The sequence below is a fragment of the Canis aureus genome, chromosome 5 (assembly GCF_053574225.1).
Source record: "Canis aureus isolate CA01 chromosome 5, VMU_Caureus_v.1.0, whole genome shotgun sequence".
NCBI lineage: Eukaryota > Metazoa > Chordata > Mammalia > Carnivora > Canidae > Canis > Canis aureus.
Window position 1 is genome coordinate 12,612,458 of NC_135615.1, and position 12,349 is coordinate 12,624,806.

At 38.4% G+C, this 12,349-nt stretch overlaps 1 protein-coding gene across 1 annotated transcript in view; it reads right to left on the minus strand.

Annotated features, from left to right (window-relative positions):
* Positions 1-12,349, minus strand: part of MALRD1 (MAM and LDL receptor class A domain containing 1) — a 759,283-nt gene that overhangs the window by 120,851 nt on the left and 626,083 nt on the right. Inside the window, 2 exon segments of the mRNA XM_077896425.1 lie at positions 920-986; positions 11,744-11,869. Coding sequence (XP_077752551.1) covers positions 920-986; positions 11,744-11,869 — 193 coding nt within the window.

The window sequence follows — 12,349 nt, forward strand, 5'->3', positions numbered from 1 at the left end:
GTTAAAGCAGTGTCTAAACATATTTCATCATAAATTTTTTTGTTGTGTTAATTGGTAGCAAGTTTTGCTTTTTTAAGGGGTAAACAACTTTTCGTAAAACACGAGTGTTGACTCAGAAGGATATAAGAATTTAAACAACTATCAATCAGTGTTTCCCAGACACTTCTATCTGTCTGTATTTTGTTATGACTTGAGAATCAACGTACAATCCATTCTCTAATACGCAAAGCAATATATCCATTGGTCTGCTAGATTAAAAAGTCATAAACATAAACATAATGGAATATGCATCATTTCCTTTGGAATTTATGAAACTGTTTTGCACAATTCCCTAAAGGGTGAGGGAAAAAAATCAAGCAATCTTTGATATGCAATATAAACAACTCCCCAAAGAAATCACAATGACTGTTTTTGTTTATTTTTGCTTTAAGTATGCAAATGTATTCCTTATCTGTACCTTAACTTTGGCTACTCATAAACATCCATTGCACAAACTAGAAAAAGGCCTTATTTATGAATTAATTTTATCCTTTGTTGTCAGAAAAGAGAAATATGAAATGGGAAATAAAAAGGGAGTAAGGAAATAGAGATACTAAGTTCATCTGAACTAGGATAATGCCCATATAAAAAGTCTTTTTACAATTTGATATAAATATTAAAAATAAGAATTAGTATTAGAACTATACCCTATATACCATGTTAAGATATAAAATCATGTTAAATAATTGCATTTTTTCCCTAAAATATACTCACATCTTCCTTTCTCTTCTTCAGACAGAGAAATGGAAATAATGTCACTATCCTCTATTTTTGCCTTATTAACCTTGTGTTCATTGGTGTTATATTATATTGGATTCAAGAAATATAAAAAGAATTTATTTTTCTTTTTTCAAAAGAAAAAATAGACAATGCTCCTTACCGACACACAGGACTGTTCTTCTCCACTACACAATTCCCACCATTTCTGCAGTAACCGAATGGGCATTCTAAAAAGAAGCATCACAAAACCCACAGATTGTAAATATTATTAGGAAGGAGGAGGACATATTGCTGTTAATCACTGCATTAAATCTAGCCACTGAGAATATATTGCTTCCCAGTTGCTAAAAGTGCAAGAATTCCCCTGTGCTCCACAAATTTGTTCATTGGCCCTTGCTGCGTTCATCCTCTTCACATGCCTGAGTGGTGAACCACAAGAGGATACTTTTTCTCTTCCCCTGGATTAAGTAAAATATACTTATTTAGATCATGTCTACATGACAAATTTGTGATTATACTGAAATTTGTTCTTTAATGCAACATGTATTGTCTTCAGTTCCACACAGTAGTCACTAACATGGCAGACAATGCTTTGCATGGAGGACCTTGACTTTTTGGCAAAATGTCACTTGTGCATGTGCACATCCTACATCCTACCTTTGCATCCATGACAGACATCAGCATAGCTCAAATTGACCTTCATTGCCCTGGGCCTGCTCTTTTGCTGCTTGTATCATTCCCTCCTTCAAGGCTAGCATTAATGTTTACTTTCAAAGATAATTTGCGTATAGATTAAAAAGAAGCTAGATAGGGGCACCTGGGTGGCTTGGTGGTTGAGGATCTGCCTTTGGCTCAAGTCGTGATCCTGGGGTCTTGGGGTCCTGGGATTGAGTCCCAATCAGGTTCCCTGCATGGAGCCTGCTTCTCCCTCTGCCTATGTCTCTGCCTCTCTCTCTCTCTCTGTCTCTCATGAATAAATAAAATCTTAAAAAAAAAAGAAAGAAACTAAATATTGTCACATAGGTATGACCCTGGAAATGGTTGGTGCCTTTAGTCCTTCAGGGTTCTTTTTTTTTTTTAATATATTTTTTATTTATTTATGATAGTCATACACAGAGAGAGAGAGAGGCAGAGACACAGGCAGAGAGAGAAGCAGGCTCCATGCACCGGGAGCCCGACGTGGGATTCGATCCCGGGTCTCCAGGATCGCGCCCTGGGCCAAAGGCAGGCGCCAAACTGCTGCGTCACCCAGGGATCCCCAGCCCTTCAGGGTTCTTTACGGTCTTGATCCTCACATTCATCCTGATCTGAGAAACCTGTTGGTTTCTCTACTCAATACCCAAATTGCTTTTCTTCGCTTTTTTTTTTTTTTTTTGACACCTCCTCTCTTGCAGGATACCATTCTTCCCTGGTTGGGCTGTCTTAACTCTAATACTTGATAGAAACCTCCACTTCCTCTAACTTGTAATTCAACACATCTATTCTGAGCATCTGTTAATGTCTGGCACTAGGCTAGGCACTAGATATGTAACAGTAAATAATCCAGGAAGTTTACAAAGTTGTTAAAGCTGCAGGCACCAGAGCCAGACTGCCTGAGTAAGAATCTCAACTCAACTTATTAGCTGTATAATATAGGATAAGCTAATTAATCTCTCTGTGCCTCTGGTTCCTCTCTGTCACACAGGGTTAAAAATAGTACCTATCCCAGAGTTGTTGAGAATGTTAGAAAAACACCCAGCTCATAGCACATGGTTAAGAAATGTTGACCTAAAAAAGATACAGTTGTGATCTTTGCTCTTGTTGACCTTCCAGCTTCATGGAAAATACAAACAAACAAACAAAAAATGACTGGGGCATTAAAATACACTATTAAAAGTAATATAATTTGGAATGGATATAACAAACGTGATGGGAGTACCATGAAGAGCACCTAAATCAAATTTGGGGAATAAAGAAAAGCTTTCCAGAAGATAATCAGGCATTCATTTGGGCAGGTGTGTGTGTGTGTGTGTGTGTGTGTGTGTGTGTGTGTGTGTTTGTGTGTGTGTGTAAAGATAAGAATAAAGACTCAAAGGCTCAAGAAGAGAGTGGTGTGTTTGAGGACCTGAAGGAAGTTCAGCCTGATTGGACTGATAACATGAAGAAAGTATGGGAGAAGGTCAGAGCCACACAGGGGCCAGATCATATAGGCTGAATGAGGAGTTTAAACTTTAACTTAGGAGGCCAGAATATTAAGAACGGAGGTAGATGTTTCTTTCTTTCTTTCTTCTTTCTTTCTTTCTTTCTTTCTTTCTTTCTTTCTTTCTTTCTTTCTTTCTTTCTTTCTTTCTTTCTTGATATTATTTATTCATGACAGACAGAGAGAGAGAGAGAGAGAGGGCAGAGACACAGGCAGAGGGAGAAGCAGGCTCCACTCAGGGAGCCAAAGTGATATGGTTATCATGTCTGTGATATAAAGAATATAAAGAATAAAATTTCAGTGGTTTCTTTTTGCTAGAATCAGAGATAACACCTGCATTTATAAATCTTAAAGTACTTGGTGATATTCTAAGTATAACATCTTTAACATCTCAGGACAGAGCTACTGAGAGCCACAACCTCCTTTTTAAATCTAATTTTGATGTGTGTTGTATTACTAATCTATTCAGTTTTATGGTTTTTAGAACCCATCTTTGCAAAAATAAAATGCCCTATGGATATTAAATATTTATAAATTTAGTATCCTCCATGGTTCTGAAGAGTACATTATACTCTGAAATAAATAGAAAAAAAAAAAAAACACGACACGGGACTTGATCCCGGGTCTCTAGGATCTTGCTTAAAACAAAACAAAACAAAACAAAACAAAACAAAACAAAACAAAACAAACAAAAAAACAAAACAAAACAAAACAAAACAAAACAAAACAAAAAAACACGACATGGAACTCGATCCCAGGTCTCCAGGATCACACACCGGGCTGAAGGCGGCACCAAACGGCTGGGCCAATGGGGCTGCCCAATGGTGTAGCTGCCTTTTTTCTTTTTTTAAGATTTTAATTTATTTATTCATGAGAGAGAGAGAGAGAGAGAGAGAGAGAGGCAGAACACAGGCAGAGGGAGAAGCAGGCTCCATGCAAGGAGCCGGACGTGGGACTCGATTCCAGGACTCCAGGATCAAGCCCTGGGCTGAAGGCGGTGCTAAACTGCTGAGCCACCCGGGCTGCCCTGTTCCCTGTTTTAAAAAGACAATTCTGGATCCAGTATGTAAGATCAACAGAAGGGCTAAGACTAAAATTCAGGAGCCCCGTTAAAGGTTTGTTGTAATAATCTAGTAAAAATGATGAAATGAATGAAAGGGATGTAGTAGGAGGTGAGAATTGTGGGGATCTGTGAGATATTTAAATGTTGGGATTGAAATATACAGTGATAATTTGCAAGAGTCAAGGGTGGTGTTCAAGTTCCTGGCTGAGCCACAGGGTAATTGGTGGTTTCATTCACTGAATTGGGGGATTTGTAGGGAAGGAAGAATTTATAGGGGAAAATGCTGGCGTTTTAGGTACCTAAGGTGATATGCAAGGAAGTATTCCTTGGCCAATATTATTTGCAGGTCTGAAGCCCAGATAAAACATAGGCTAGGGCATGAATTTGAAGCTTTGGATTTCTCGTTCTGCCTTTCAGATATCATCACTTTTCAGGCTTGCCCCTCAGAAATCACTTGATCACTTTTTAGGCGTCATGGGGTTACAAAGATACAGTCTTTGTCTTTACAGGAGCAGACTAACCTTAGCAGAGAGAGAAACAATTTACTTGGGCAGAGAAAAGATAATGATAATGAACATTAATAGAAAAGTAATAAGGAGAAACAGAAATTTTATATAGGAAAATATCCATTGGAAGAAGACTTTGAAGGGCAACTAGAGAGAGTCTGATTGTGGAGCTAGTCATTGAACATTGGGAAGGGAGTGGAAAGAGGAAAATCAGGGTAAGAGGGAAGTTGCAACAACAGGGAGGTGCAATATACCACATGTCCAGTGTCCTTTATGTTTTCAAAGGTTTCCAGTAATTTGCCCTTCCAGAGATATCCAGCTGGCACCTGAACAATGTGGGGCTTGGGGCACTGATCCTCGCACAGTTAAAAATCCACAGATAACTTTTAACTCCCTCGAAACTTAACTACTAATAGCCTACTGTTGACTGATATCATAAATAGTCAGTAAACATATATTTTGTGTGGTATTTCTATGATATACTGTATTACTGCAATAAGGTAAGCTAGAGAGAAGATTAGGACAATCATAAAGAAGAGAAGTTGCACCTACAGTACTATACTGAAAAGACTGCATGTCAGTGGGCCCGCACAGTTCAAACCCATGCTGCTGAAGGGTCAGATGTAGTTCCCATCTTGCCTTCCCTACTTTTCCCCGTTTAATTATGACAGGGGAGCTATACCCTGCAGGCTTCTGGGCCATGCTCTGCTAAACAGAACAGATGTGAAATTTCCTTCATAAACGAGAAATTAGCTGTTTTGACTAAAAATAGCCCACCAGTATGGTAAAGCATAAATAGCTACAAACCTTTCAGATAAACCATTTTATAGTCATGTTTGGTCTTAAGTACAATTTTAGTCTTCCTTATATAAGGGCTTTGTTTTTATAAGAAAAACCAGTAGAGTGTCTGATACTGAACTACATCAAAATACATACAGCTGCATATTTTTTTTCTGGGGTCGTTAATATTTACTTTGATGGCTGAGAGTAAATCATCGGCTTGCTTTACATCAAAATAATTCTGTGGAAATTTAAATATGCATTTTATTACACTGTATAATGGAGCACAGTGGAAAGGACACAAGCATTGGCCAGAGCAAGGAGTAAAATTTGGTGTTTTGGTGGGGAGATGATTTGTAGTTTACCTCCACAAGGCATTCTTTTCAGTTTCTGCTTAGACCCAGGTTCTTTATCCATAAGATGCAAAGACATAGTACAACATATTTTCACCTTACTCAAAACAGTTTATTTTTATTTTTTTAAAATATTTATTTATTTATGATAGTCACAGAGAGAGAGAGAGGCAGAGACACAGGCAGAGGGAGAAGCAGGCTCCATGCACCGGGAGCCCGATGTGGGACTCGATCCCGGGTCTCCGGGATCGCGCCCTGGGCCAAAGGCAGGCGCCAAACCGCTGCGCCACCCAGGGATCCCTCAAAACAGTTTAAAGCAGGAAACAGATGAAATGGGGAGGGAGATATCCATGACTAGTTAGCAATGAAGGGATTAAATACTTCCAGGAGATAAGTAGATAATTCTCAAATGGGAAGTTGGATTCTATGGGGTTGATATTAGAATTAGCCTGAGTTCCCAGACTCTTCAGCCACATCAGTGTCTCACTGATGTTTTGCATTGGTTACTGTGACCATGTATCTGGAGGCCAGTAGGACTTAACTGACTACATAGAAATAGCATTCTAGGAAGAGTTCAAGTTCAGTTCCACTCTGGTGTATCACCCTAGAAAAACAGGAACACATATAAACCAGATGCGTGTGTGTGTGTGTGTGTGTGTGTGTGTGTGTGTGTCTGTGTTGTGTGGTCTCTTTCAATGTACATGGAGGCTTGGGAAGTGATAGCTATTGCATGGATCACTGAGAAGACTGACAGTCACCTGAGTCCTGGTTTTGCCTCATTGGTACATGGCTCAGTTAATGGGTTGTGTGACTTCGGGCTAGGTACTTTAAAGATAAGGTTTCTCATATTTCAAGTGAGAATTATATCGCCTTGCTTTCTAGGGCTGCTGAGAGGAGTATAAAATGAAATGTATTTATAACATTTCTACACTAGTGAGTGGTATGCACAACGTATTAAATCATTGTTCTCACCCAGCTCTCTATATTTGGGGATTCTTTAAACTGCCCATGAAACCTAACTTCTATTACCAGTGTCTCTCTGGCTTTTCCTTTTCCCCTTTACCATTATGAGCACCATTACCACTTTAATTTACTGAAAACCTGCTCTGTTTTAAGACTATCCTAAGAGTTTTGGCATTACCTCATTTAATCCTCATAACATTGTGTGGTATACCCATATATATCCTTTTTCACAGAGGAGAAAAACTGGTTAATAATATAATTTGCTGGGATCCCTGGGTGGCGCAGCGGTTTAGCTCCTGCCTTTGGCCCAGGGCACGATCCTGGAGACCCGGGATCGAATCCCATGTCGGGCTCCTGGTGCATGGAGCCTGCTTCTCCCTCTGCCTATGTCTCTGCCTCTCTCTCTCTCACTGTGTGCCTATCATAAATAAATAAATAAAATTTAAAAAAAAAAAAAATAATATAATTTGCTCAAGTTAATAGAGAGGGAGCAGCAGATATGGAACCCAATTCTAGTCCTCTAACTCTCAAGTCTGTTAGTCTAAAAATGTCAAATGATCTGCTGTTCACATCAGAATTTCTATAACTCCCTGCTATTCCGATACTATGATCATGAACTTCTTTAAATGGTAAGGTATTTATGTACATTCATGGATTAAATATACACATATACAACAACTTGCACATAGTTTTGGTTTATGAATGGATCTGAGAGTCTTCCAGAAAACCAAATGGTTTGATGCAGTAAACCAAATACCCAGTGGGCACAGACTGTTCTCTTTATCTTGAAATCCCAGCACAGGGACTGCAGGGAAGATTAACTATGGCTTAGAAATTTGGCATAGCTCTATAGGGCTTCGATTTGGTGTCTGCTTCAAGTACAAAATGTTCTTGTTGAAAAAAATAATAACTTTAACTGAGGGAATTCATTTAAAATAGAGCGAGGGGGGTGAAGGAGAATGGGTGAAATAGGTGAAAGGGATGAAGAGCACACTTATTATGATGAGCACTGAGTAATGTATGGAAGTGTTGAATAACTACATTGCACACCTGAAACTAATAAAGCACTATATTGAGTCTCCTGGAATTAAAATAAAAAAGTTAGTCAAAAAATAAAACTTTTGAAACATTATTAGGTGTTACTGTTATTGTTATTAAATATATATTAAATCATATTCATAAAATCTCATATTACAACTTTATATTTTTTTCAAAGATTTTATTTACCTATGTGAGACAGAGAATGAGCATGAGTGGTGGGGGAAGCATGGGACAGAGGAAGAAGCAGGCTCCCCGCTAAGCAGGTAGCCCAACATGGGGTTCAAGCCCGGGACCCCAGGATCATGACCTGAACCAAAGGCAGACACTTACCTGATCGAGCCACCCAAGCACCCTTACAACTTTATATTTTTAATACTTTTTCCTAATTCTCCTTCACATGGATGATTGTCATAATACGGTATAACCTTAGCATAACTTTCATTAACCTCTGCTACTACAGATGACTGGATAAAGACTCCCAATTTAAATTAAGCCAGGCACATTCTGTTCAATAATTTTCTGTTGCATAAGCAACCAAAACTTGAAAATAACATGCCTTTCTAACATAACTTGAGAACAAACAGGCCTTGTTGAAATATACTTAACCTGCAACACTTACACAGGGCCTGAGGTCAATGTTCCCTTTAATAACTTTACTCAGGTGAGGGTAGGCCAGATGCTCACCACCTGCCATGTGACCAGGGACATTACTGGATGCTGTCAGGATTGGGCTCATAAAGCCTATGAAATGCCATCCATAAAGGGATATGATGTTTGGAAAGAAAGAGGAGGGCAGCCCGGGTGGCGCAGCGGTTTAGCGCCGCCTGCAGCCCAGGGCGTCATCCTGGAGATTCGGGATCGAGTCCCATATCGGGCTCCCTGCGTGGAGCCTGCTTCTCCCTCTGCCTGTGTCTCTGCCTCTCTCTCTCCCGCTCTGTATCTCTCATGAGTAAATAAAATAAAATCTTTAAAAAAAAAAAAAAAAGAAAGAAAGAAAGAAAGAGGAAGGTGTCATGGGCATTGACACATCTTAGTGTGTTAGTGTGGATTAAGCTTAGACACATTTTTTTTAAAAGATTTTATTTATTTATTAATGAGAGACACAGAGAGAGAGGCAGAGACACAGGCAGAGAGAGAAGCTGGCTCCATGCAAGGAGTCCGACGTGGGACTCGATCCTGGGTCTCCAGGATCACACCCTGGGCCAAAGGCAGTGCTAAACAGCTAAGCCACCAGGGCTGCCCACTTAGACACATTCTTAAACACAGAAGCATTGACTTCATCATATTTGTTTGACAAACTAAAATAAGCAGAGATAATAGAAATAGAGAACAAAAATATAATGTGGATTTTATTTCTGAAAACGGTTTCATTAATTCTTTATATTACTGTAAGCCAGTAGCTGGGACAGTACGACCTATATTTTATAAATGAACTATGAATGAACTGGTGAATGGCTAAACTAGATAGGGCAACCAGAATGTGCTCTCTATTATCACTATAGGTTGTCAATCCCTCAGGATGAATGGCCAGTCTTCTGTTTTTCTGACCATATTTTTAAAGGCAAAATATGTAAAATCAGACAATAAACCATAATATGTTATATTTGTTCCCATAGAGAACTGTCCTGAACAAAATCTCACCTTTATGCAAATAAGTTTGGGTATCATGTATCAGTGCTTTGTCTTAGTGGTTTCAAAGAATGAAACTAGCTCATTAATATCTTTCTCACTCTGAAAAGAAAGTGAAAGCATTTCCTTTTGGGTATCAATCTAATGTATAAGAATGCCTGGTACAGAAACAATGGCAAAGAGCATTCATCTTTGCATATTTTATGGGACCAGATTTACCTGGTTCTTGATTTCCTTTTGTACTCATAAAATTCAGTGCTCTATGAGTATTCATTTTGGCAGCATGAAAAATAAGACTTTTTTGTACAGTGATTTGATTATAATTATCATGCTTTTGTCACTTATCTCATAATAATCAGATAAAAAGAATATATTCTCACCTAGTTTTGATATTAAATATCTCCAATTTATTTAGAAAATATGATTGAATATATATTTTATTACCAATTTATATTATCTTTTAGATGTGAGAGATTTATATTGACCCAACCTATTATTTCATATATCTCCTACATGAAATAAAAGTTCAATTACTCAGGAGAGATGTTAACAATGGACTGTAATAAATTAGAGAATTTTAAAGCAGTTTTGATAAAAGTATACTCACAAACATACATTATCAGCTCTTATAAATATTCTGGGGTCAGGAGAGAAAAATGTTCAAAAGTCAGTGTAGGGCAGCCCCCGTGGCTCAGTGGTTTAGCACTGCCTTCAGCTCAGGGCATGATCCTGGAGACCCGGGATCGGGTCCCACGTCAGGCTCCCTGCATGGAGCCTGCTTCTCCTTCTGGCTCTCTCTCTGTATCTCTCATGAATAAGTAAACTCAAAATGGATGAAAGATCTAAATGTGAGACAAGATTCCATCAAAATCCTAGAGGAGAACACAGGCAACACCCTTTTTGAACTCAGCCACAGTAACTTCTTGCAAGATACATCCATGAAGGCAAGAGAAACAAAAGCAAAAATGAACTATTGGGACTTCATCAAGATAAGAAGCTTTTGCACAGCAAAGGATACAGTCAACAAAACTAAAAGACAACCTACAGAATGGGAGAAGATATTTACAAATGACCTATCAGATAAAGGGCTAGTTTCCAAGATCTATAAAGAACTTATTAAACTCAACACTAAAGAAACAAACAATCCGATCATGAAATGGGCAAAAGACATGAACATAAATCTCACAGTGGAAGACATAGACATGGCCAACAAGCACATGAGAAAATGCTCTGCATCACTTGCCATCAGGGAAATACAAATGAAAACCACAATGAGATACCACCTCACACCAGTGAGAATGGGGAAAATTAACAAGGCAGGAAACCACAAATGTTGGAGAGGATGCGGAGAAAGGGGAACCCTCTTGCACTGTTGGTGGGAATGTGAACTGGTGCAGCCACTCTGGAAAACTGTGTGGAGGTTCCTCAAAGAGTTAAACATAGACCTGCCCTACGACCCAGCAATTGCACTGCTGGGGATTTACCCCAAAGATACAGATGCAATGAAACACCGGGACACCTGCACCCCGATGTTTCTAGCAGCAATGTCCACAATAGCCAAACTGTGGAAGGAGCCTCAGTGTCCATTGAAAGATGAATGGATGAAGAAGATGTGGTCTATGTACACAATGGAATATTACTCAGCCATTAGAAACAACAAATACCCACCATTTGCTTCGATGTGGATGGAACTGGAGGGTATTATGCTGAGTGAAATAAGTCAATCGGAGAAGGACAAACATTATGTGGTCTCATTCATTTGGGGAATATAAAAAAAAGTGAAAGGGAATAAAGGGGAAAGGAGAAAAAATTAGTGGGAAATATCATAAAGGTAGACAGAACATGAGAGACTCCTAACTCTGGGAAATAAACTAGGGGTGCTGGAAGGGGAGGTGGGCGGTGGGGGGAGTGACTGGGTGACAGTCACTGAGGGGGGCACTTGATGGGATGAGCACTGGGTGTTATTCTATAAGTTGGCAAATTGAACACCCAAAAAAATAATAAATATATTATTAAAAAAATAAAAAATAAAAAGATAAAAGTCAGTCTAAAGCTTAATAAGTTGACTTTTAAACATGACTAGATCATGCAAATAGGGAGCTTTTATGAAGAATTGGGAAAATTTAAAAAAATGTTAGGTTATTTCCTTATTTTAGAAACCAAGCAATTTGCATCAAAGAGATTTTCAAATACTAATAACTTTAAGTTACATTAAATTAAAATTAAGTGTTCGTTTTTTCTTTATTTGGGGACATCTTTTATATAGAATAGGCATGAGTTCATTATGTTATATATTTATAAGTTTATGTGTGTAGCAATGTTAGTATTCTTCCCACCCCAAATCAATAATAGAAATTCAATTATTCCATACTTGCAATTATTTAGAATTTCAAGTTTTGATGTTTTTATCATCTACATGGTTAAATCACTGGCTCATATTGTAAAGAATATTTTAATGGAAATAGAGTACCTGAGCAGCTGGATTCATCAGGCTGGAAATCTGCGCAGTTGGCAAAACCATCACAGCGCTCATGAACTGGGATACAGCTGTTCGATGAAGTGCACATCAAAGCACCATCAGAACAGCTCTCATTGGCTGGGGAAAAAAAAAGAATCATCTCTTTTTTAAGTGAATTTCTTCTAATGAAATAAGACAGTTTATTGTGTCATTCCTCATCTTTCGGTCCTATACTTAAATTATATAATTCTTTCTGATTCTTCAAAAAGTTTGTTGATAGAATCATTTCCCAGCTGTGCACTATGTACTATTATACTGGTATGTATGTATAAAGTTCACTATGTGTATACTATGTAGTCTGAATTGATTTTAGACTAGAATAAACTATGTCAAGGCAGAGCTCCCTCTATTTCTGCTGCCCTCCTAATGTCCCGGGCATTATGTACAACTAAAGTGACAGCAACCATTACTTGTTTGAATGTTCATCCATTTCCACATGGTTTAAGTCATGGGTTGTCTTATAGATCATTGCAGCTCAGTGCCCTTATGACTATGTGCCTTTATAACATGGTGCATTTTACTAATTCCAGAGTCTCTCATCAGCCTGATTTCAAAAGA